A 25,719-nucleotide genomic window follows, 5' to 3' on the forward strand; every position below is an offset into this window, starting at 1 on the left:
TTGCTCTATTCTTTTTTAAAAAAATTTATTCTATCTGTTTTCTTTTTATTTATTATATTATTTAAAATCCCATGCTAGGTGTACTGTGTTAACCTAACTGAGACTTGTTATAGCACTTATATATCATTGCTCTTTTGTTGTTTTTGATTGCTTCCACTGTCTTCATCTGTAAGTCGATTTGGACAAAATCATCTGCTAAATGAATAAATGTAATGTAAATGTAATAAATGTAAAATCTATGAATTTAAATGTAAACAGCATGAAGCACATTTTATGTTAATATTTTATATTAATTGATTGAATTGGATTATTACAGTCATCCCGAAACAAACTTTCACATACTTCTCTCCATCTCTAACCCTGATGTAACATATGCCAGCAAATCAGGTGTGTGAATGAAAGCATGTAACATGCTGGGAATGAGAAACTTGATATCTTATGACACATCAGATCCCTTAGCATCATCAGCTGTTATTGTGCTGCTTCTTTCACTTCAGTCTCCGCTCTCAGAAGAATTGCCTGCAGCAGATGTTGACCTGTCTGTCTCACACAGGAGCTCTTCTGCTCACTAGAAAGCATATTCAAGAATCTTGTAGTGGATTGCTCATTAACGATTCATTACAAATCTGGAACTTGCTCTCCAATCACAGACATATTTTCCAATCACTTTGAAGTTCTCATCACACACTTGTGCGACCTGTGTACAGCTGTTGATGAGATGTGGGTGTTTTCAGAGTCTGATATTACAGTTCACTGTAAATGAGAAATTGAGAAACGTGTAAAAATTAGCTTTAATATTTTCTCCCTTTTTTCTCTCCCTCCTTCTCTCTTTTCTCATCTGTTTTTATAGACGACACCAAGATTGCGCTACATCTCAAAGACAACGGAGGTAAGGTCTTAGCATTGCTGCAGTGCATGTGGTTTCAAAGTGTGTCTGTGATCTATACAGCAACATGCTGCTTCACTCTGATCTCACTTTTCTGATAAATAATGAATTGTTCCTGCTTATAACCAAATAAACATGTAGCCAGAAGACAGCACTATGAATGTTATCATTCCTGACTAAAAATGATAAGAGAGCTATCCACTATTTAAGGTGAATATATATATATATATATATATATATATATATATATATATATATATATATATATATATACACACACACACACACACGCACACATACATGTACATACAGAATTATATTAATTAAAAGTACAATTTATTGATATACGCCACCCTCATTATAGAAACAAACTGTAAAATCCCCATCTACCTGTATTTGTTTCTGGTGGCAAATCTGGCTGAAACTGGAAACTTTGCTCCTTCTCATATCAAATGAGCCATCTGAAATAAAATTGAAAAAATTAAATAACATGCATTTTATTGCCAAGGAAAAAAAATGTGTTTTGATTTTCTGAAATGTTTTCATGAGGTACCTTGGGGTCCGTGCCAATTTAATTAGTGCAGCCAACTTTTCATTTAACTAGCGCTGCCACATTAACTAGTGCATTTGATTAATGATTGATTTCAACAAAATGTCACCATTAGTTTTATTGGAACTAGACGAAAATGTCACAATATTATTCAATTTCACTGAACTCTAGAAAGGAATTTGACGGCATCAGATAAAGAGTGATGTCTGGTAAATGTGTCAAAACGTTAGTGGAACGCAGAAGTGTTGTTTCACAGCACACAGCCTGCTCACGGTTTTCTGTGTTTTGTTTCAGTATGGCAGTCATCAAGCCAGGCTGCTTTTGGCTGCCAAGCTTCAGTCTCCTTCTTATTGAAAATAAATGACTTCCCATGCTTAAGTGGTCATGGGCAATTTTTGGCAGAAACCCTGCCTCAGGATTAGTTCTGCCCTGTAATATCTGTCAATCATTTGGGCACCTTTTGGCTTAAAGAACTGTATAATTTACATTTTATTTGGCTTTTCTGATAGAGAAAATTGATTTTTACTTTTAAAGTCATTAAATTATCCGAAATTGCTGGACAACATTGAGTTAACATTTTGTTAAAAAATTACAGGTATGATTCTGCATTATAGCAGTAACATTTTATTCTGGACATATTAACATTAAAACATGATTACCTGCTCTTAAGAAATATTTTATACTTATGTATTTTAAATAATATTGTCTGTGTGTATTAATTCAGACTTTGTCATGGGCATAAAACAGTAAAAATTTCTGTTATTTTTTTTTCAGGTTCAATGAACTCGGCCCATTACTGCAATATGCAGATAACAAATAGATTTCTGGTTGTTTTACTGTGTACACATATCTGCAGAGAAACTGTTGGAGAATGAAGTGCTAATATAATCATCCAATAAGGAGCCATATGTGAGCCATCTGGGTGCTGTAATAAAAAAAAAACAATATAGTGTAAAGTTATTGGCAGAATAGAAATTCAATGACACCCTGTCAAGATATGTGCAGAGACAGATGTTTTCATTGATCATTGAGCCACAGAGATATCAAATCAAATATTAAGTGAGTTGGAACACAAGACTATATGTTGAAAAATAATTTTTCCCCCTCCATATAATGAAAGTCAGTGGATGTTGTTGGGAGAAAATGGACAATAAACAGCTGAAACATTCTTCAAAATATCTTGTTTTGTAGGTTTCATGTAACCTAATGTATGCTGGTTAATTGACTCTGTTGCATGTTTTTTTTTTTTACCTAAAAGCAGTTTATTTAGATGTTTCTACATGAAAGTATTGCATTTTTAGTTTATATTATTAACATTTAGATAAAGCAGATCCAGCTGACATCTGTAGATCCATAACTGACATTGTAAGAAAAAGAAGGAGGTTTTTCTACTCTGGTATATTCTCTGTACACTGAATCTGCTCAGCAGTCTTAGGTTTATGGAAGGGCCTGGATGTGGTGCAAAAACACAAGAACTGCAGACCACAGTAAAACGTTCTCACTGGGGCCAGCTGGAAATATCCATAAAATGTATGGCTTTGTCTCTCTTCTATCATTAATCTTTTTATCTGCCTGTTGGACAGATGCACAAGCCACAGAAATCTTGATACCCAAAGACAGAAATAGCTAAATTACTGTGAAAACAGTGCTCTCTTCTGTTTCAAATAAGAACTACAAGATTCACACCTGTTTTTTAGGCAAATATTGTTTAGGGTAAAATAAGGAGTCTCCACTCTTGTTTATGTGTGTAGAAAGACACACTGATTTATTCTGACAGTAGAAGTGAACTGAAGTGCATCGGTGTTCAGAACTAAAAATACAGTAAAATGTGTGTTTCAGCTGCGGCAGCGAAAAGTACAGCAGAGAACAGCACTCACCCCCTGCACATGGGGCTGATCCTTGGGATGCTCCTGCTTCTGCTGGTGATGGTGGCCATCGTCCTGCTGACCGTCTACATCTACCACCACCCGAGCTCTGCCGCGGGACTCTTCTTCATTGAGGTGAGTGTATGGAGGATTACAATAAGTCACAGAAACAGTTTAACAAATAAAGAAATCCAAAACTGATTGACTTTTTCATCTGTGGGACACAAAAGGTGAATTTCTAAAGTCTGTGCTGGTCTGTCATTTCTATGCACTTGCAATGAATGTGTACTGAAGCTGTAAAGCGCCAGAAAAAAGGTTGTAAAAAAAAAAAGTATCCATTCTGATTCATGAACAAATAATTCAGAGTATTTCTGTGAATCGAATCACCTGATACATTGCATCCTTTCTGATGCTTGAAAGTTTCAGTCTCCATTCATTTTAGTTAAAATTATTATTTTTTTCTGCAAAAGCAAGAAAGTCTGAAAAGGTAAATGACCACAGGATTTTCATTTTATACAAACTATTTCTTATTAAGGGGAATAAATGGATGCAGAGATTTAATTGCAAATTAAAGCAACTGTTTGAAGTTTTTTTTTTGTATTACTGCAACTTTCATTTTATCAATGTCAGTGGATAACAGTAAAAAAATGACATTCAGTATTTCTAAAGTCATGAATTTTGGATGGTTTGAGCAAAAATGTATATGTAAAAACATTTATAACAACCTAGTAGAACACCTAGTAATATGTTTTGTCTTTGATAGGGGACTGCATTTATAACAAAAATCATCTATTTATATCAAATTCATACGTTTACAGAGACGTCCCAGCCGATGGCCAGCGATGAAATTTCTCAGAGGTTCTGGTCATCCAGCATATGTGGATGTGGAGCCTGTGGGTCAAGAGAAAGAAGGCTTTATTGAATCAGTGCAGTGCTGAGATTTGACCTCTGACTTCTTAAGTCACACACAGCCCAGCAACCTTCCTGATGTCTGTCTACAAATTTACACTATCTCCTACCATAAAGTTTCACCAACCCTCCAAAACACTGATGAAACTGGAAACAGTGAGGGTGTGGTGACTGAACAGAAGAGGCATCCAGAAACAAATGCTTGGGGTCTAGCTTTTAACACTCAAAGCAAAACAATCCACATTCAGAGGAGACGTCTGGTAATCAGCTGGAAGGACAGCGGCCCAGCAGCTTCTGACTTGGGGAGCAGCTTTTGTTTGTTGATTGTACAGGATGGGGTTTTGACCTTTCACCCTCAAAATCATCATTGAACTGAATGCAGGTAAACTTGAGTCTCTGATTTGATGTGCCTCTGAGAATTTTTCTTTTTTCTTTTTGTCTTTACAGTGTCTGAAATGCACATTCATACAGTATATGTTTTGGAAATCATATACAGACCTTTATATTAAATTTCAGAAGGGTTTTGTAGTGTTTTTATCTTTTTTCCTTTTCCTTTGTGACTTCATCTCTTTGATTTGAACGGATATTTTGGAGTAGGTGGATGACTTTAGTTGCAGACACTGTGTCTCCTCTTCTTGTTTGGATACAATTGGAAAATGTTCTGTGAACAAATGTGTCAACAGTATAGATTAATATGTTTTTCATCCAACCATATTTCAACTATTTAGGACATTTTTGCACATGTCCACTTAAGGCACATATAATGCTTCCTTTCAAGTAATTTTTTTTCTCCTCTTATGTTAATAATGCATATTTACAAGACAGGTGCTTGTGAGATTGCTTGTGTGTGTCTTTGTTTAGATTTTTTGTTGTTTTGTTGTAATATTGTGGTACACAATGATCCCATAAACATGCTTTTGTTGAAATCAAGCATTGGTACTGATTTCAACTTGAAAGACAAGACAGGTGTCGTCTACTGACAGCTGTCAGTCCTTCACCAGACAGGGACATTTGTATGTTTTATAATATTCGATGTAGTGAAATAAGAGCTCTTCTACTACTGTCATGGTCATTTCAGCTTGATAGATTACAAGCAGTATTTAACACAGCCTAATACAACCTTATATGATAAACATCCAATTTGCTCTAAATAATGTTTTCCATCGTGTTCAATAATAATGGATTTTGAGTCTGAAGGTTTACAATCGTAAAACCAGTCCGAATTTCCTTAATAGTGTACAATCAGTTAAAATGGACTCTGTGGTAGATATTTTTGTCTTCTGTTTGATTATTTCAGTAAACCTATGCACTGGGGCAGTTTCTGAGATTTTCTTTTCTTTTCTTTCTTATTTTATGTTAGGTGTTTAAGCATGCACGCAAGGGAGATACATTTGTTTCCAATTTTATCCTCATAAAAGGGTGTCTCACCAAAAATCAAGGTCTAAATTCTATTTTTATTAACTTTCACAGAGAGACCTGATTATTTTCTGCAGATGTAACCTGAATTTGTATGTATGTGTTACATTGAATCTTTCTGAATGTGTATGAGTGCACACTAATGTAAGGTCGAAGAGGATGTTTATTTTGTGAAACAATCTGAAACAGTGTTTGGTGAAAGAGATCTGTTTTCTGTTCAGCAGTGATGCCTGCTCTCAAAATCCGTGGAAACAAACCTATCTGTAACCTGAATTTTTGATAATCATTATCTTCATGTTGTGCCACACATTGAGAGACAGTGAAATACACAATGCTGTAATCTGTGTACTCTTGTGTTACTACTGTCAATTTGATTACATTATACAATTTGATTAAATAATAAAGTTGTTTAAACAGACAGTTTTCCTTCCATGCATCTGCTGTTCCAAATGAATGTCTTTATTCCTGTTCTCTCAAGGCTATGTGGGTATGTATGTGGGTATGTATGAATATTTATAGCAGTTAGGTCAGAGTAAATGTTATGGCAAAATGAATGTATGTAGCAGCTCAAGTCGCACAATATCACTATCCTTAAGGGATAGTAAAATCAGAAATGAAAACTCATAATTTACTACAACCCTCAAGTTGTTCCCAACTATTATGAGTTTCCGCAAGTGAAAGTGTCCAGTAACAGGTGAGGTACATAACGAGTAAAAAGTCAGATGAGACAATCTGGTCCATACAAAATAAAACAGCTTTTGGGTCATTATACGAAAACGTGCCATTTCCCACTTTTAATGTTTGATTTTCAAATTTCTGTTTTGAAAATCTTTAAGCCCCTTTTTGGATTAAGTAGATCCTTACCTCTCAGGAAAATGTGGCGTGCCATCTCAGGCTATCTTATTTTTTTCATTTTTTTCATTTAACTAATTTAAATGTGTGTTTTTGGTCAACCCTGTTACCAACATATTAATTACTTTTTGAAAAGGTTTTAAATACATGTATAGAACAAATCTGATATACTGTGGAAGATATACTCCCCCTTGTTACATTAAGAGTGTTTGTGAATTGAGAATATTGAAAGTTTTATTTTTTTAAGGGGATGAATACGTTCATTTCCAAATTACACTCTCCCAGCATCTTCTGTTTTAAGAAAAATGTATGGAAACAAAAATTAAACACCTCAATTCAATTTTGAGTGGATTATTAGCCTCTCTTACTAAACATTTACAATTAATTGATTACATTTTTATTTACATTTTTTAAGTTATATTAGAATATTATACAAGTAACAGGGTTGACACATCAGTTACAGGGTTGACAACAGCTACCGTATTGATTATACTGCTTGTTTGAGTTACAATTATGGTTGTAATGGAGTCTTAATTGGACATTCATAAACCTTTAATTCAACATGACTAATCAGCATATTATGTAGACGGCTCTATTGAGATATTTTAGCATAAAAATGATGAAAAACCGAAACTTATCTGTTTGCATGAACTTTAACTTTAAAATGTTTTAACTGTTGCCCCGCCTTCTACTTCTCAAACCTCATACTTTCTATGATATTGTGCTGAGAAAACACAGATTTACCCATTCTGTGTTGGTAGTGGCGTGTACCACAGTTTGCTTTGCCAATTGAGAAACTTGATTGGTAAACGGTTTGCCAGAATATACCCTGACCCAGATCTATCCCGTTAGTGAAGCATTGGTTTCCACACTGGTTTCATTAAATAAATAAATAAAGGAAATTATTATTTTAAAAGATTCACGAATAAGAATCATCTGTTCACGAATTGGATCGTGAACTTGCATTACCGAGCCAAAGATGATACTGAACATTTCGAATGAATAAAGAAGTTCATCTGTAAACCACATAAAGCTATTGTTTGACTTCATAAACCTTTATTTTATGCATGCTTCGTATGGATCTGTTGACTGAATGCATAGTGTGATTTCTAGGAGAATGTTTGTGTCGTTATGTGCTTGTAACGGGAAAAAATCAGTCGCGGTATTGTTTGAAATCCCCAAACTTAAATATTAAATTAATAAATTACATCAAAATAAAAGTAATCACTGGTAATCTAAAATAGTTTTCAGATGTTACTGTAATCTGATTACCCCTTATTTAAAATGTAATTTTAACGAAATACAGTTACTCATATTTTGTATTTTACATACGTAACGCTGTTACATGTATTTCGTTACACCCCAGCCCTGATTATTTATGATTGTGTAGCATACTGTAAATGTAAGTAGTTCACATGCCATCAAATAATCATACAAGTCACACAAGCTTGATTTATTTTTTGACAAGAAAACTTTTTCAAACTATTTGGATGGAGTGCATGTATGGAGAGTATCCCAAATGCAAACTGAAAAGCTTGTTAATTTATTGACTTCTCATAATAAAAAAAATAATGACTTTTGATTTATAAAGCACATTTATAAAACCCAATGCACTTGTGTGTATCAGTATAGATCAGTAACCTCAACATATTTTAGCCTATCTATCAGTAGAATAAATAAAAAAACATGATTTTTAGGGATAAAAACTGTAAAAACATGTATATTATGTATACTATTTGTAAGAAAAGTATGTCTGTTAAAATTCTCAGTCATCCAGGTCATAGTTATCCAAGAAGGGTTGGCTCAGGGGTGACAACCCCACAGAGGTTAAATGCCTGGCACTCCCCATCAGTCATTTAGAAATGAAGAAACCCCTTGGATGAGAGGCAATAGCTTCAAATATGGACGTACCTAGTCCAGTTGCCCTTGATTTAACCCTTCTTGTGTATACAACATGGGTAAGACACACAAAAGCGTACTTGGGTCAACCCTCTTACCCTGGAATGGTTACAGGGTTGACGGTAACAGGGTTGACGAAAAAGGTTATTGCCGGCCATTACTAGCCATGAGGTATAGGTAATGACACTACATTACGTGCCTTAATGAGAGGCTTAAATATTATCATATATGTAAATTTTTAAATATGTACAAAAAACTTTTTAACATATGCTTTTCTGGTAACAGGGCTGACACAATGAGCGTGTCCCTGTCTTTCAGACATTACATAACCTCAAAGAAAATTCATTAAAAAGAAGAGAACACTTACTTGTCTTCTACCATCAACTTCATGAAAGTCAGATAATGTCACTTCCTGGAACTGATGCAACTTTTGGAACAGTCCATTATCTTTAAAGAGGTGTTTTTATAAAAAGTAACAGGGTTGACGAGAACCTAGGGACCCGACTAAATTGTGTGTTTTTTTATTTTATTTGACACGTTAAGAATAAAATCCATTTATGACTAATGAACTGACACTTAAGGCTTTATACAAGTATATGTTTTTTTATGATAGTTTGACTTTTTTGGCCTCGATAGCAAGTAGAAGTAGAAAAATCTTACTGAGGGACAGGCCATTTTCAACATTTCTTCAAGATGCTTTGTACAAAAATGTGATTAAAATCCTTTAAAAACCAAAGAAACAGAAAATAATTTATTCTTATATTATGAGACATTATGGAAACTAAAATATAAAATATTCCATTTCTTTTATGTTTTATTAAGATTTACAGAGCTTTTTTTTCCTGAGGGACACAAAATGGCACGTTTTCGTATAATGACCCTTTTACTGCAATTTCTGTCGTAGCCGTTTTATTAAAGCTGCAGTCTGTAACTTTTGACGCTCTAGCGGTTAACCCTTGTGGATTGTTCAAATTCACTACCCTTTAGGTTTTTTTATCGTTTTTATTATTATTTTTATTTAAAGCTGCGGTAGGGAACTTTTGACGCTCTAGTGGTTAATAAACAGAACTGCTTGCGTCTTGCGGAAGAACATTGTAGCCGGAACTACTTCTCTCTGTTTATGTCTATGAAGAATCACAAAGGTACTGGGTTACTCCGCCGCGATACCCTTGAAGCAATCTAAAAAAGTCTGAATATAAACACTTATTATAGGCGCACTCTAGTGATTCAGGAAAAGCTAAAAACACGGTTTGGAAAATGGATTCATGGTGTACTCACTTATTTTTATTGACTTTCTGCAAATGGCAATAGGAGCACTGGGAGGAGCCAGAGGAGCTTGATTTTTTTTCACAGATTATCTGTCTCATATTCTACTGTCAGGACATAATGACAGGTTTAACAAATATGTAAAAAATATTTTTTTTTACAAAAGTTACCTACTGCAGCTTTAAATAAAGTTCTGTTGGTCCACACTCCAGTAGGTAGGTGGCGGTAATTCACCTTAACGTTGGATGCCACCCGCCAAAACAAGAAGAAGAAGAGCAGTCTCAGCACTGATAGCACCAACTCAGTGTAGCTCACAAACAATTAATCTCAGTTTAGCTATCGTATACTCCACACAGTTCTGAGAAAATCTCGTCCAAAGCTGTCTCGAGTTCCGGCTGAATGGCTGAAGCGTCCGTTATAGGTAACATTAACGTTTAGCGGTTATGGCTTCTCGCTTCGTGAGAGCTAACGTTAACTTCTGTAGTGAAGTGAAGTGTGCTTGGCCTCATATCAGCAATATTAGATTTATTATATTTCAGCAATAATATTCAATTATTTGAGAACATCATCAATTTACTTTACTTCACGTCATGTACAAAGGGCGGAGTGGAAGTTAGTTTGTCAATGTATAACCAGTTAAAAGCACAAACAGTGTCATTAAATCCGTGAATCGTCAGTAAGTATTCGCAGAATGTGCAGAGCAATGTATGCAAAGAATCCGTCATGGCTGTATAGATAATGCGATAGTATTATAAATTAACCCGACTATCGATTTTTTTCACTTTTAGATGCACCGAAGTTGAATCCCGAGTCTGCGGAGTTTGTACCCCAAGCTAAACCCAACCAGCCCCCCTTTAGGAGAAATTACAGGCAGCAGCACCACGGTCAGGACTGGAGGGCTCAACATGTTAGGCCTCATCACCACTTTAGACAGTCCAGTGCGAGTCAAGATGAGTTTGAAAACCCTGCCAATAATACATTAGCTCCTGCTCAGCTTCCCATTAGAGAAGACTTGAGAGGTAGGGGTCGAGGAGGGAGACAAAGAGGAGGACGTGGTGATGGTCGGCGCAGTAATGACCATTGCCCTCCGTACGAGAGATGCAAGAAACCTGGAAGTGATCATGACTGCTCAGGAAGAGGCCGTGGAGCTTGTGGCCGTGAGCGACCTAACTCACCCACTTCTTATAGATCCACAGATGAGGAGAAGAAAGAAAGAACAACTGTGGAAGCCCATGTGAGAAAGTCTTATAATGACAGCCGACGCAAGCAGCCCAATAGAGCACAAGCTGAGAGATGGATAAAGGGGCCTCTTCCCAGGGACCAAGAGGAGAACCGGGAAAACCAGACTGATGCAGGAGACACAAGGCCTGCAGCAGTTCACGAACATCCAGAGCCTGAGCAGAGGAATCATAAGGGATGGAGAGGTGGAGAGCGGTGCATGCACCCCAATTCCCGGAGGAAAGGACAGGCACCTAACCATGGGATTGAGGGTAACTGGAGAGAAAGAGAACCTGCTCAGAACATCAGGGAGGAGAGGAGAGGTGCAGAAGATGAGGGTGGAAGACAGGAGGAGTCTAACAGGAACAGAGGAGCTATGAGAGGGGAGGAGAGAAGAGGTGCAGAAGGTGAGGGGGGAAGACAGGAGGAGTCTAACAGGAACAGAGGAGGTGCGAAAGGGGAGGAGAGGAGAGGTGCAGAAGGTGAGGGTGGAAGACATGAGGAGTCCAACAGGAACAGAGGAGCTATGAGAGGGGAGGAGAGAAGAGGTGCAGAAGATGAGGGAGGAAGACAGGAGGAGTTCAACAGGAACAGACGAGGTGCGAAAGGGGGGGAGAGAAGAGGTGCAGAAGATGAGGGAGGAAGACAGGAGGAGTTCAACAGGAACAGACGAGGTGCGAAAGGGGAGGAGAGGAGAGGTGCAGAAGATGAGGGTGGAAGACAGGAGGAGTTCAACAGGAACAGACGAGGTGCGAAAGGGGAGGAGAGGAGAGGTGCAGAAGGTGAGGGCAGAAGACAAGAGGAATCCAACAGAAACAGAGGAGGTGCGAGAGGGGAGGAGAGAAGAGGTGCAGAAGATGAGGGAGGAAGACATGAGGAGTCCAACAGGAACAGAGGAGGTGCGAGAGGGGAGGTCAGAAGACATGAGGAGTCCAACATGAACAGAGGAGCTGTGAGAGGGAAAAGGCCACTTCTGCAGAATGCAGGACTGGGGAGAGGTGGGGGTCCTGAGCGACGGACCGGACCGGTGAAGCGCATTGAGCCTCCCAAAAGCAAAGAAACCCAGACAGGTGATGAGCTTTAAATTAGGGGCTTGTATCATGGAGCTGGTTTAGATTAGTTTGTGCCAATCCTGGGTTTTAGGTACCATGAAATTGGTTTATCACCAAATGTTTGTCACTTTATAACCTCAGTTCCTCAGCTGACATGCTCTGTCGCAGGTTTTGTTTTGAGTAGGCAATTTAAAACTAAAATTGTATCAATCAGTTCTGAGCAATGTGATCTCTGACGCAATGAAGTCACTCCGCCACTTTCAATTTAAGACTTAATAGGAAACTTTGTTTAAATGTAAATAAATCTATACAGTGTACTGTAACTTTAAGACTCAATATATGAAACTTTAAAAATGTTTTAAAAAATGATGTTGTGGACTGACCTAAAGATATAATCAACTTTACTAAAGAACTGTCCTTCTAGTCCCCTTTTTCCTTAATATTCAGCAGAAAAGGGAAGTGAATCTCACTAGCTAGAAGAGTGTTGGACAGCATGTGACTGACTATTCACGACTGATGTTACACTTCACTCTTTCAAATCCTCAATAGCTATTAATTAACTTACGATTAAAGCCTGAGCTGACAGAGGAGGTTGATGAATAGCATCGTGGTACTAACTATAACTGATTTGTCAGCTTCAAACCAGTCCTGTAATCCGGAGTTTGTTCAGCTAGCTCCATTATACAGGCCCCTGGACTTTTTTCAAATATAAGTGTCTTGTTTTATTATTATTCTTTACAAATGATTGTCACCTATAACATTACCCTGGTTGTAAATAATTTGTATGAAAATTAATAATTGACAAATTTCTGAGTCTGATAGTATTTGTGTCTCTCTATTATACAGGTGCTGGTCATATAATTAGAATATCAAAAACAAAAAACAAAAAGTTGATTTATTTGACTAATTCCATTCAAAAAGTGAAACTTATAATTTCATTCATTACATACAGACTGATATATTTCAAATGTTTTTTTTTTATTTTGATGATTATAACTGACAACTAAGGAAAATCCCAAATTCAGTGTCTCAGAAAATTAGAATATTGTGAAAAGGTTCAATATTGAAGATACCTGGTGCCACATTATAATCAGCTAATTAACTCAAAACACCTGCAAAGTCCTTTAAATGTTCTCTCAGTCTAGTTCTGTAGGCTACACAATCATGGGGAAGACTGCTGACTTGACAGTTGTCCAAAAGACGACCGTTGACACCTTGCACAAGGAGGGCAAGAGACAAAAGGTAATTGCAAAAGAAGCTGGCTCTGTGTCCAAGCACATTAATAGAGAGGCGAAGGGAAGGAAAAGATGTGGTCGAAAAAAGGTGTACAAGCAATAGGGATAACCGCACCCTGGAGACGATTGTGAAACAAAACCCATTAAAAAATGTGGGGGAGATTCACAAAGAGTGGACTGCAGCTGGAGTCAGTGCCTCAAGAACCACTACGCACAGACGTATGTAAGACATGGGTTTCAGCTGTCGCATTCCTTGTGTCAAGCCACTCTTGAACAACAGACAGCTTCAGAAGAGTTTCGCCTGGGCTAAAGACAATAAGGACTGGACTGCTGCTGAGTGGTCCAAAGTTATGTTCTCTGATGAAAGTAAATTTTGCATTTCCTTTGGAAATCAGGCTCCCAGAGTCTGGAGGAAGACAGAAGAGGCACATAATCCACGTTGCTTGAGGTTCAGTGTAAAGTTTCCACAGTCAGTGATGGTTTGGGGTGCCATGTCATCTGCTGGTGTTGGTCCACTGTGTTTTCTGAGGTCCAAGATCAACGCAGCCGTATACAAGGAACTTTTAGAGCACTTCATGCTTCCTGCTGCTGACCAACTTTATGGAGATGCAGATTTCATTATCCAACAGGACTTGGCACCTGCGCACAGTCCCAAAGCTACCAATACCTTGTTTAAGGACCATGGGATCCTTGTTCTTAATTGGCCTGCAAACTCGCCTGACCTTAACCCCATAGAAAATCGATGTGGTATTGTGAAGAGGAAGATGCGATATGACAGACCCAAGAATGTAGAAGAGCTGATGGCCACTGTCAGAGCAACCTGGGCTCTCATAACACCTGAGCAGTGCCACAGACTGATCGACTCCATGCCACGCCGCATTGCTGCAGAAATTCAGGCAAAAGGAGACCCAACTAAGTATTGAGTGCTGTTCATGCTCATACTTTTTATTTTTATACTTTTCATTTGAACAAGATTTCAAAAAATCCTTTCTTTGTATTGGTCTTAAGTTATATTCTTATTTTCTGAGATGCTGAATTTGGGATTTTCCTTAGTTGTCAGTTATAATCATCAAAATTAAAAGAAATAAACATTTGAAATAAATCAGTCTATGTGTAATGAATGAATACAATATACAAGTTTCACTTTTTGAATGTAATTCGTGAAATCAACTTTTTGATGATATTCTAATTGTATGACCAGAACCTGTATTTCCAATGCTGTTTGTGTGTGTATATAGGTTGTCTGATTGAGCAGCTGACGGAGGAGAAGTATGAGTGTATGGTCTGTTGTGAAGTGATTCGGCTCATTGCTCCAGTTTGGAGCTGTCAGAGCTGTTACCACGTATTTCACCTTAACTGCATCAAGAAATGGGCTCGCTCACCTGCATCTCAAGCTGATGGTATGTAAACTGCCTCTCACCAATGATGGGGACATTACGAAAGACCGTGTATAACCCAAAATATGGGAGAACCTGCAACACACAATTTGGTGGCTGCAGTAATGCTGTAATAATGCAATTTCTGATATTTGTTTTTTTTTTTTTGGAACAAGGTCTGTTTATTCAAGATTTTACAATATACCACAAAAAACAAAGGAGAACTGAAACAGTACAGTGTACAACAAACCCCCAACACAACCCATCCCTCTACCCATCAGACAGAAATTATTGGGTATATACAGTAAAAAAAAAAAAAACACTAGTAAAGATTATTAGAAAAGGATACATACATAGACATGAAATAGATAAAAATACATATATAGATGAAAATAATTTTGGGACAGTATTCTCTACTTGATTTTTTCAACAAATGTCAAAGAAGTGTTGCCAGATTGCATAAAATCTCTGGACAGACCCTTGAAGAGAGTATCTTATTTTCTCTAGTTTAAGATATTGCATAATCTCCTTAATCCAATGAGAAAAAGTGGGAAGAAGAGAGTCTTTCCATTTAAACAATATTAATCTTCTGGCAAGAAGTGTGCAAAAGGCCAACATTTTACAATTATAACTGCTCCGGTGCATGTTCTGTGGTGTCAATTTCTGACTTTTAAATGAAGTTGGTAAACAATCTCATCGCTGCAGCTGCCGATAAAAACTACAGTTCCCATTTAGAAACCTGAGACTTCAGATTTCAGAACTTGAGATTTCAGTAATTCCTCATTAAAAGTAGATAAGAGTTGGTCTTGCATTCCCGGAATAACAGCCTGGAGGCATCACAAATTACAGAGACTGCAGAGTGAAATAACTTTCTGGAAAAAAACTTAAGAATGCAAACAAAAAAAAATGCTAAATACAGTGGGCTAGTCCCTAGTTTTATAACAAATTTAAATGGTTCAATATTTACAGATGCCCCTGAAGGATGGCGTTGTCCTGCATGCCAGAATGTGGCACTTAAAGCCCCAAATGCGTATACCTGCTTCTGTGGTAAGATTATTTTGGTTTCTGCATCTTGCGTGATATTTTTGTCTCTGTTCTAAATCTCTTACAGTTTGTAAAATGATAAAGTGACTTTGTTTATAATGAATGAGGCTGTAAAACTGAAGAATTTAGTCCTCTAGACTTCTGTTTTTCATCTTTCATTTTAATGGACAGGGAAGGTGACCAATCCTGAGTTTCAGCGCACTGAGATCCCTCATAGCTGTGGGGATATGTGTGGGAAAAAGAGGAGTGGAGGGGAATGCAATCACCCCTGTAATATGTAAGAGCCCAGCAGCACAACCTGATTCCTTCATAATCAATACATTTACATGGTTTTGGCTTAGATTGGGTGACCATGGCTGAAAAATATTTACTGTTTTTGTCAGAAAAACATTTTCGAACCTAAAACTAATTATATGTTTTTCTTAATAGTGATTACTCACTAGTCATTCAGGCAACTCACTTGTTTGCACAGCTGTAATTTTGTGCATGTTTAGATGATATGTGCTGTCATTGGTCAATCCAGAGTTGACATTCTTGCGTGATAAGAATTTCTTTCTCTGTGCAGCTTGTGCCATCCTGGGCCCTGCCCGCAGTGTCCAGCTTTTATCACAAAGTCCTGCATTTGTGGTAGAATGAGGTACTATTCACTTTTTGTAATTATCTCTGTATCTAATACTTCACCCAGATATGTGCAGGGAAAACAACACCTATTTCTTGTGTGTGCAGTAAGCAGGTTCGTTGCAGTCAGGCTGGACCTCTGCTTTGTGAGGAAGTCTGTGGGGCTCTTCTGAACTGCTCAAAGCACTTCTGTGCCCAGGTGTGCCACTCAGGGCCATGCCAACCCTGCCCACTTCGTGTTCAGCAAGGTAAGTATTCCTTGTGTCATTGAATTGGTTTCAGTGTTTATTCAGTCATCTAATTTCATGCATTATAATCCCCTTTCAGCTTGCTTTTGTGGTGTGGTGTTCAGGGAGGTGGCATGTGGGACTGATTGTGGCCATTTTGATGGATCAGGATATTTCTCCTGTTGCAAAACCTGTGGAAAGTATGTATTAATATAACATATCTTCACTTGTCAATATCTGACATTAATATTTTAAAAAGTTTTTTGTATGCAGAGTCTTAACAAAGACATTTAAATAGTCCTAAAAGTTACCTAGTCTTAAATAAATAGATTTGTGACCTTTTTAATAATGTGTTCGTTTTTGGCCTGTTTGACGGTTTCATTTTGACATTTGTATTCAGTTATTTTGCAGTGCTTTTTCAGTTAATGTGTCTGAGCTGACATCTTTCAATCTGTTATTCTAGGATGCTGGACTGCCAGTCCCATCGCTGTCAGCAGTTATGCCACCCTGGGCAGTGTCCGTCATGTCCACTCAGCCCCAAGCTGGTGCGCAGCTGTTCGTGTGGACAGACTCCATTATCTAAACTTCTAGAGCTCGGCTACCCAGAGAGAAAGAACTGTACTGACCCGATCCCCTCCTGTGGCAAGACCTGCAACAAACCACTGCCATGTGGAGATGATGGTATGGGTTTGATTTTTGTTCATAAATTTGAGCGGAATTTAAGTTTGTTTAATTGAAATTATTAACTTCACAGCTTAATATCATGAACGTGGCACATCATGAAAATCTGGCTTCTCCAGGGTTTAAGTGCTATAATCAGGTCCCCGTAGCATCTACCAAGCAAACGTGAAATACGTTAACCCAGTAATATGGTTTTGGTTGGCCTTTTTCTGCAGGCGTCTGAGAAAACGAGCACGTCATATTTCGCTCCCTTGGTGAGGTGGCAAAGGGATCTCATTATAATATTACCGCCTTAATAAAAATGTTGCTCCTTTCAAATTCAAGGAAAGAGCGTGACTATAGTTGGGAGTAAATACTTGACAGTCTCTAATCATTTCCATTCTCTCACATTAGCACAAAGTGTGATGTTTTCAACATAAAACTGTTCAAAATTCTTATATTCCTTGCACTAGATTCTGTCCACTTGTGTGAAAAGCTCTGCCACGAGGACAGCTGTGGGCCGTGCTCTTTGACCTCCTCTATTAAATGCAGATGTGGCAGCAACAGCAAGGTTAGATGGTTATCATACAGCTGCACAAAGGTCAGGAAGTTCTGAAAACTGCAGATGTAATTCATACTCTGTCTTGTCTTCATAGGAAGTTCCTTGTGCAGCCATTCAGACTGAACGTAAGTCTTTTGATGATTGTGGGACAACATGGCAGTTATATGTGCAGCACATTAATTATACGTACTATACCAAAGTAGCAGTTGCAATGCTAATGTTTAATCCTTAACAGAAGACATGATGTTTACGTGTGAGAAACGCTGCATCAGGAAGCGCTCCTGCGGCAGACACAAGTGTGGGGAGATGTGTTGTGTGGTGAGTCTTTTATATTTTCATGAAAGGTTTATCTAGGTGCAGTAGCCACAAGAATGGCTTCAGTAAACATTCTCTCTCTTTATCAGGATCTGGAGCATAAGTGCTCAATGATTTGTGGTTACAAGCTCAATTGCGGTCTACATCGATGTCAGGACCTTTGCCACCGTGGGAACTGCCAGCCTTGTTGGCAAACCAGTAAGCCTGGGCTTCAAGAGCATCTTCGCGCATGTCCATCTCTTTTATTTTTTCTTCTTACACAGCACTGTGTGTTTTCTCTAAGGTTTTGATGAGTTGGCGTGCTACTGCGGGGAGACTGTGCTCTTCCCGCCCATCCCTTGTGGAACCAGACCCCCTGAATGTAAAAACTTATGTACCCGAAGTCATGATTGTGATCATCCAGGTACTTCTGTCTGCTCAGTCAACCACAAGCATACACAATCATGGATATTTGGCAAGATGTATACACACACTGTATGATTCATTATGAAGGTGGCCAGTCTTTAAATGATAATGAGCTACTGCTCACCCCACCCCCCTCTTCCGTTTTTTTTTTTTTTTTTTTTTTTTTTTTGTATTTGGTGGGGCGTTACTATCAAAAACTTAATTAATCCACTGGGGCTTCAGTCGCACTGATGTCGGGAGAAAATGAAAACTCTTATGTCCACTTTTACATCCAGCTGCAAAACACCTGCATTGCTTAAAAGAAAGACGTTGTCGCTATAGCTGCTTAAACGCAGAGAAAGTGGCATACAACTGGCTGAGGGTGGAGATATGGCAATACGTGACTGTGCGTCAGCGGTTATGGGCATGGCCTGAGCAGTATGACGTCTTACTGCTCAAAATCAAAACAGCTTGATAATGAAGACTGTTTGGTTTTTTGGGGGATTAAAAAAAAAATAGTAAATGGATTTTAATCATTGTAGTATGGTTGTGTCCACATACTATTAGACATTTATATGCAGACACCATGTAAAAGTGAATCTTGCTTCCAATGTCACCTTTAAAGATTTTCTTAAAAAAAAAAAAAAAAGTTCTCATGCTTTACAAGTCTGCATTTATTTGTTCAGTACAGTAAAAACAGTAATATTGTGAAATGTTATAACCATATCAAATCAATGTTTTCTATTTAAACATTTAAAATGGTAATTTATTCCTGTGCTGTGACGGTAAACCTCACTTACTCCAGTCTTCAGTGTCACGTGACCCTTCAGAAATCATTGTAACATGCTGTTGTAATGCTCAAGACACATTTCCTATTACTATCAATGTTGGAAACATTTGTGCTGCTTAAAATTTTGATGAAAACTGCTTATTTTATTTGACTGGATGAAGGGAAAGTTCAAAAGAATAGTATTTATTTGGAAATGGTTATCTTTTGTAACAATATAAAATTCTTTAGTTGTCACTTAATGCACCCTTGCTGAATTGTTTTATGATTTTTCTATAGTGTTCCATTCATGCCACACTGAGGAGAGATGTCCACCCTGTACCTACCTCACCAAGAAGTGGTGCATGGGTAATCATGAGGTAAAAATACATTTTATAAACATTTTAAATGTTAAGCATAGACAATCCTATTTTGCACTCTATTAAAGAAAAGTTCAAAATCTCATCTTGCACACCACTTTGACAATTCTCCCCTAGCAAAGGAGTAATATCCCATGCCACCTGCAGGACATCTCGTGTGGTTTAGCGTGTGATAAGCTCTTACCCTGCGGTTCGCATCGCTGTAAGAAAATATGTCACCGTGGTGAATGCCAGGCAGAGGGAGAGTGTAAGCAGCCATGCACTCACCCTAGAACAAGCTGTGGACACCCCTGTGCTGCTCCCTGCCACCCAGGCACCCCCTGTCCACCCACTGTCTGCAGTGCCAAGGTACTGCCCTTCCCTCATCCAACATCTACACAGTTGGTTTATACATGCAGTTATGGCTCAAAGCAGTCCTTTGTTTCCTCAGCTGCAGCGTGCTTGTGGTCTTCTGGCACATGCTTATAGACACATACATTATGGGTTATGTAAAATATTGGCATGAAACAGTAAATTATGGTTTTCATAAATGTTATCTGAATATCTAAGCACAAAAACTCCTCAGCTATATCCTTTATTTCTGTAGACACTTAGTGTTCAAAACGGTGAGCCTTACATTATAGCCGTACTTATTTCCCACTTTTGATCTCTAGGTGGCACTGAAGTGTGACTGTGGCCGAAGGAAAGAGACTATTCCTTGCACTGATGCAGCTAGTTCCTATCAAAGGTAAAACATTCCCTGCTATCAAAGCATTCATAGTGCACAGATAGCAAGCCAATACATTTAAAATGAATGATATACACAAAAAGTGCTATCAATTTCATATGTTGTAGCTGATCAGAGGTCAAATATAATTTTCATCTCTATATTCTGCAGATATGCAGCTATTTCCGTTGCCAGTAAGCTGTCAGATATGCAGCTGGGAGAGTCCGTAGACATTGGACAGCTGACGAAGAAAGAGCAGAGAAAGGCCAGGTATACTCCCAGACTAAAGCTTGCAAGGCTGTTTGGTTTTATTAGTTCTCCAGAAGAATCATCTGTGGGTCAGTTTATCTCATGTAAATGACAACAGCATTAGTTTTAGCTGTTTCTGACAAGTTCAAAGCTGCATTGAAAGAGAGCAGGGTACAGAATTAACACTCACTAACCTCAAAATGCAAGTAAAAATTGACATGGCACTTTTACCTAAACGAATGTAAACATTATTAGTAATGTGCTTCAGTTGTGGAGTAACCTTTTTATTTGGTTGTTCTCTCACAGGTTGGAGTGTGATCAAGAATGTGCTACACTGGAGAGGAACAGGTGAACATAAGGAGTTTATTCACACAATCTTTCCCTGAATATATTACTAGATATGTCTATGTGTGGGTGTGCAGGTGTTGATGGGTTCTGTTTCTGCCTCCAGGCGGCTGGCCGAGGCCCTGCAGATTGATCAGGCGGTGGATACCTTCAAGTCAGCGTCTTCCAAATATAGTGACTCTCTCAAAGAAGATGCAAGGTGGTTCAAATTCTAAAATACTTCAAGAATGTATCAACAGTACATAAAGCTAGGGCATGGTTGTATGAGATATTTCTAAGCTCAAATTCTGTAAAAGAGCTCACAATGAATGCTCCATTTTACTTCTGTTGCATTCTTGAAAATAGTCTTATAGTTTTATTCACTACATTTAATAGCTTCGGTACCTTGCCAATTGTATGAACTGAACAGGAATGAATTTTCAAAAGCAACCATGCTCCACATATAAAAATGAATGGGGATGCAGCCTACTTATAACAGCAACAAATGCTTATCTTTTATTTTTTAATGACTGAACATCAATAGTAATGAGTTTGGGTTCTTGCACATTTGCTTTGACAGTTAAAAGAAAAACTGATGTGTATAATAAGTTAAATATATAGTCTACTATAGAGCCACTATAGGCCTGAATGCATAAACTAATTAAACGTTTTTGTTTTTTAATTCAGGAAAGATTTCAAGTTTGTCAGTGAAATTGAGGAGGAGATTAAGAATTTAGTTGAACTGGCTAACAAGGTAAAATGTAGACCAATGATCAGACTATAAATAGTTAACTGTCCACTATCCAAGCACTTCTGGTTTCATTTTTCAGAGCTCTGTAATTGTGTTTTTTCGCAGGGTAAACAGACTAAGAGGAGTCACTGTTTTCCACCTATGAAGCGTGAACACAGGAGAATAATCCATGAGCTTGCGGAGGCTTATGGTGTGGAAAGCGTCAGCTATGATAGTGAACCCAAGCGCAATGTAGTGATCACTGCCATCAGGTCAACAGAAACTGTCAAATATTAGACTGGGCCTCCAACTATGACTAGGGAATACTTGTGTTTGTTTTTATGCTTAAAAAAGTAAACTTAAAAGGTGTCTCTTAGTTAAGCAGGTGTCTTTGTGTCATTAGCACTGGCTAGGTACGATTGATTGTTTCACATGTTGTGTTTTCAGGGGGAAAGCAGTGTGTCCTAACACTAGTCTGGCTGCTTTGGTTGAAAGGGAAACTGTCTCCAGAGCCCCCCCTCCTATTGCCCACATCAAACAACAAACCAGCAAGTATGTTCACACATCTCTCTACACTTATAATGCTAATACAGTTTAAAATAACTGTTTTCTATTTTACAACATTTTAAAATGTTATTTATTCATGTGATGGCAAAGGTGAATTAACAGCCTTTTCATATTTCTTCAGTGTCACATGATCTTTTAATAAATCATTTTAATTAGGATTTTTTTTTTATAAATAGCTCTAAATTTATTTGAAATAGAAATGTATTACAGATCTGCATCCTTCCTTGCTTAACTTTAGTATTTCAAAAAAATTGAATTATGTTAATTATGTGCAGTGATTAAACCACACTCTCTTGTCAAAGTAAATAATACTTCTGTGGCCTGTACATGTTTGTTCTTTAATATTTTGTGTGCTCATGTAATATGAAGTGTTTTCATTGTAAAGTATGTCATAACTAATACAAGTTTTTATTCACATTTGTTTCAGGGCCGACAACAGTGATGCTTGGAAGAAACAATCTAGAGAGGATCTCTCCATTGATTATTTTGATGTGCAGGATTGACATGAAATTTTGAACATTCAATGTATTAATCACACAAAATAAAGCTGTCCAAAAACTTCTTTTCATTATAGCGTCACAGTTCTGAACACAATCACGGTGAGAATCTAAAGCTATAATTTTTGACTATAGTATCTCACAAACTTTCTGCAGTTCATGTGAAGTGTAATATTAAACAATGAAGGGACATCAGTAGTTCTCCACATTGTGTGATCATGTAGCCTAGTTTTGCTTTCTTCTGAGCCCAACAGGAATTATATTGTGGCACTCCATAATAATTAGTTTCTTCTGTGAGAGTAGTGACCCTGACATCAACATTCACTTATATCAGGAAACATCTGAAGGTACATAAAAAATTTCTTCTTAGGGTTTAATGACAGTGAAGTGCTGGAAGACTACCATTGTTCAGTGAATGCCTGATGGCACAAAACTAGAAACCGATGGGTCTCTTGCTTACGAAAATTAACCATAAATAATAATAATAAAAAAGCATAGCTACTACACCTTTGCTATAATGAAACTATGGTTAATTTTCGTAGCTAGACGCTTGGATAGAGCCTTACTGGACATGGGAAAAACAATGCATCCTTAAAAATTAGTTCAATAAGGTTACGAAAAATGATTGTTCACTGTATGATTGATCTTGAGATAGTCTACATAACGATAATCACAGAACTTTAGTTTTGGAGGGAACTATCCCTTTCTAATCACTTTTAATAGCTGTTGTCGACGGCGGTCATTGTGAGGGAGAACCAGCAGCTCTTGGCTGTTTGTGTGTGACCACTAGTCTTCGGAAACTTATTTGATCTACTGCCATCTCTTCTTTACTCTCATCTTCTTGTGCAGATATTTGGCGGACTTTTCCCGCTCATATTGCGTAGTATTTAAGGCCTGTTCGACAAAGTCCCCACTGTATTCCGACGGCTCGTGTTAGTGGCTGTCAAGGCGCGCAGGGAGCAGCGCGTAATTTGCTGACGCTCCCTCCGAATTCCCGAGTTCTATTCGAAGCAGCGGGGAACGCGCGTGCGCCTCGGCGCTCACACCGTCTCTGGCTGCATCCCCTCCTCACTCCACTGCCTCTCAGTCTCCACTCACTGACTGTCCAGTCACTCCAGTACCGAGCAACAGGGTGTGTGTGTGTGTGCTTCAAGCTATAAAGAACTCCATCTCCCTCGCGCCGGACACACATCCGCTTCTTCATCTGCTATTTGCTGCCCTTTCGCTAACAACCAGCCTCAGTAACCATCAGCCATGGAGAGGAAGGTAGGACATTTACAGCAACATCATTACAATGTCATCTACTCCACTGAGCACTTATTAATCAACAGTGTTCAGTGTCTGCGGTCCGTTAACGTCCTGATGGTGTATAATCCGCCCATCTCATCACAAACATTCAGATTAGTGCGCGTGGGAGTTTTCCGACTGGATCTAGTTTATTTGGCAATGTAAAGAGCAGAAAGAGACTGTATATGAAGCCAGATAGAACACACACACACTGGTGCACGTGCTAATCCTGTCTTCTCCATCACTGATCTTCAGTACTGATGGAGGGTTCTTCATGATCATGATGCTGAATGGAGTGAGAGTTCAGAGCAGTGTTTAGTGTTAGTGGAGATGTTCTGAGACATCAGATGCCCCCATGTACTCTGCTAAGAGCCTAATTACCTCTTAGCTTCAGTTGTTTGGTGTTGCAACTAGCAATATAAAGATGCCTTTCCTCAAAATTCACTATTATTGTCAATGTGAACTCTGTTTGTTTGTCTTTGAGTGAAGGTATGGGATTTATTGGTATTTAAAAGTATGTTTCTGTAAGTAGTTTTAACTGTCACCCTGTCTCGTATGGGACGCCTACATTTACTTCACTATATTACAATTAAATCTAATCTAATCTTGACAAACTTTATATCGTTGGAAAGGTCTAAGACTCCCAAATATATATTTTACCAGTGTTTTTTGTTAAAAATTATGTAGGAAAAGTAATAGATTAATTTATGAAAAGAGTGCACCCTCAAAAATCTACATTATAACAGGAGTTCTGACCTTTGTTTAAAAAAAATAGACTTTTCTCTATCACATTTTAGAAATCATCAGAAATTATATATCAACAGAAAACTTAAAATTTCAAAATTCATCCTTTAAAACCCATTTTCAAATCAGACATTGCATTATCATGTAAATGGTACATCAATATCATGTTACAAAATGTTTTCATGAATTATAAAAATGTAAGTTTGGATTGTGCACTATAAAGTCTATGTTCAAAAATGTGAGTGACAGTTAAGGGGTTAATGCTGGAAAAACTTAGCTTTATAACTAATAAAGCAGTCAGCTATTATTATAGCTGTCATTTTTTTAAGCACCAGTCGCGGACCTTTAAAGAGAAAAACTGTAAAGGTCCGTGCAGTGATGGGAAACCTGGAAATTTCAGGATTAAAAAAAAATGATTTTAAAGCCTGAAGTCATGGAAATATCTATATTGAATATAACATTTTATAGTTATAGAAATGGCATTTTGTGAATGCAGTCTCTGAAATCTTGTGTCTCTGAAAAAAAAAGTGTTATATTGGAGTGTGTGTGGGGTTTGTATTGTATATATTATTTCCTGCTCTTACACAGACTTGAAGTCTCTGAATCTGACTATTTCTCATTTCTCATTTTCCTTATAGATATACACCAAAGTAATAGTTTACACTTTGCCAAAAGATCAAATCAAATATTACTGCTATGCTATGAGGCACATTATGATTGTCTAGAATCTGGTTGTTGTATTTGTTAGTGTGGTAACTCACATATGGACTTGGGAAGTCATGGCCTAGTGGTTAGAGAGTTTGACTCCTAACCCTAAGGTTGTGGGTTTGTGTCTCGGGCCGGCAATACCACGACTGAGGTGTCCTTGAGCAAGGCACTGAACCCCCAACTGCTCCGGGTGTGTGTTCACAGTGTGTGTGTGCACTTCGGATGAGTTCAATGCAGAGCACGAATTCTGAGTATGGGTCACCATACTTTGGCTAAATGTCACTTTCACTCACTTAACTTTCTCATTTTTGGGCTTGAATACATTTCTGTGTTTTCCTCCATTATTAATTTCCTTATCATGTACATTCAGTACTGATTGTTTTGATATTACTAAGAGTAGTTTTGATGTACTGTAAGAGTAAGAACC

At 37.9% G+C, this 25,719-nt stretch overlaps 3 protein-coding genes across 38 annotated transcripts in view; all 3 read left to right on the forward strand.

The window, feature by feature from the left end:
• LOC128016737 (plexin domain-containing protein 2) overlaps positions 1 to 6,044 on the forward strand; it is an 82,678-nt gene extending 76,634 nt beyond the window's left edge. Inside the window, exons 12-14 of the mRNA XM_052601450.1 lie at positions 851 to 889; positions 3,276 to 3,436; positions 4,120 to 6,044. Of these exons, the coding sequence (XP_052457410.1) occupies positions 851 to 889; positions 3,276 to 3,436; positions 4,120 to 4,239 (320 nt within the window). The 3' untranslated portion in view covers positions 4,240 to 6,044. The remainder of the gene's footprint in view (positions 1 to 850; positions 890 to 3,275; positions 3,437 to 4,119) is intronic.
• A 3,847-nt stretch (positions 6,045 to 9,891) lies between these two features.
• On the forward strand, positions 9,892 to 22,617 carry LOC128016745 (transcriptional repressor NF-X1-like). 36 transcript variants are annotated; one of them, XM_052601472.1, is made up of 26 exons: positions 9,892 to 10,064; positions 10,432 to 11,535; positions 11,611 to 11,685; positions 11,761 to 11,931; positions 14,387 to 14,548; positions 15,494 to 15,571; positions 15,740 to 15,845; positions 16,134 to 16,205; positions 16,295 to 16,434; positions 16,514 to 16,613; positions 16,877 to 17,094; positions 17,547 to 17,644; positions 17,730 to 17,760; positions 17,871 to 17,953; positions 18,040 to 18,148; positions 18,234 to 18,353; positions 19,401 to 19,480; positions 19,598 to 19,828; positions 20,134 to 20,207; positions 20,358 to 20,456; positions 20,742 to 20,783; positions 20,887 to 20,979; positions 21,447 to 21,513; positions 21,616 to 21,761; positions 21,937 to 22,041; positions 22,484 to 22,617. In XM_052601472.1, the coding sequence occupies exons 1-26, from the start codon at positions 10,043 to 10,045 to the stop codon at positions 22,557 to 22,559; spliced, it is 3,702 nt and encodes a 1,233-aa protein (XP_052457432.1). In that variant the 5' UTR covers positions 9,892 to 10,042; the 3' UTR covers positions 22,560 to 22,617. The 36 variants fall into 36 exon arrangements, with proteins under 36 accessions (XP_052457432.1, XP_052457439.1, XP_052457441.1 ...); XM_052601479.1 differs by having other exon boundaries at positions 10,432 to 11,460; XM_052601481.1 differs by lacking the exon at positions 11,611 to 11,685 and adding an exon at positions 11,560 to 11,610 and having other exon boundaries at positions 10,432 to 11,409; positions 11,686 to 11,931.
• An 861-nt stretch (positions 22,618 to 23,478) lies between these two features.
• Positions 23,479 to 25,719, forward strand: part of LOC128016748 (SWI/SNF-related matrix-associated actin-dependent regulator of chromatin subfamily D member 3) — a 35,923-nt gene continuing 33,682 nt past the window's right edge. The window contains exon 1 of the mRNA XM_052601498.1: positions 23,479 to 23,819. Coding sequence (XP_052457458.1) covers positions 23,808 to 23,819 — 12 coding nt within the window. The 5' untranslated portion in view covers positions 23,479 to 23,807. The remainder of the gene's footprint in view (positions 23,820 to 25,719) is intronic.

Source organism: Carassius gibelio, chromosome A7, assembly GCF_023724105.1.
Source record: "Carassius gibelio isolate Cgi1373 ecotype wild population from Czech Republic chromosome A7, carGib1.2-hapl.c, whole genome shotgun sequence".
Taxonomy (NCBI): Eukaryota; Metazoa; Chordata; class Actinopteri; order Cypriniformes; family Cyprinidae; genus Carassius; species Carassius gibelio.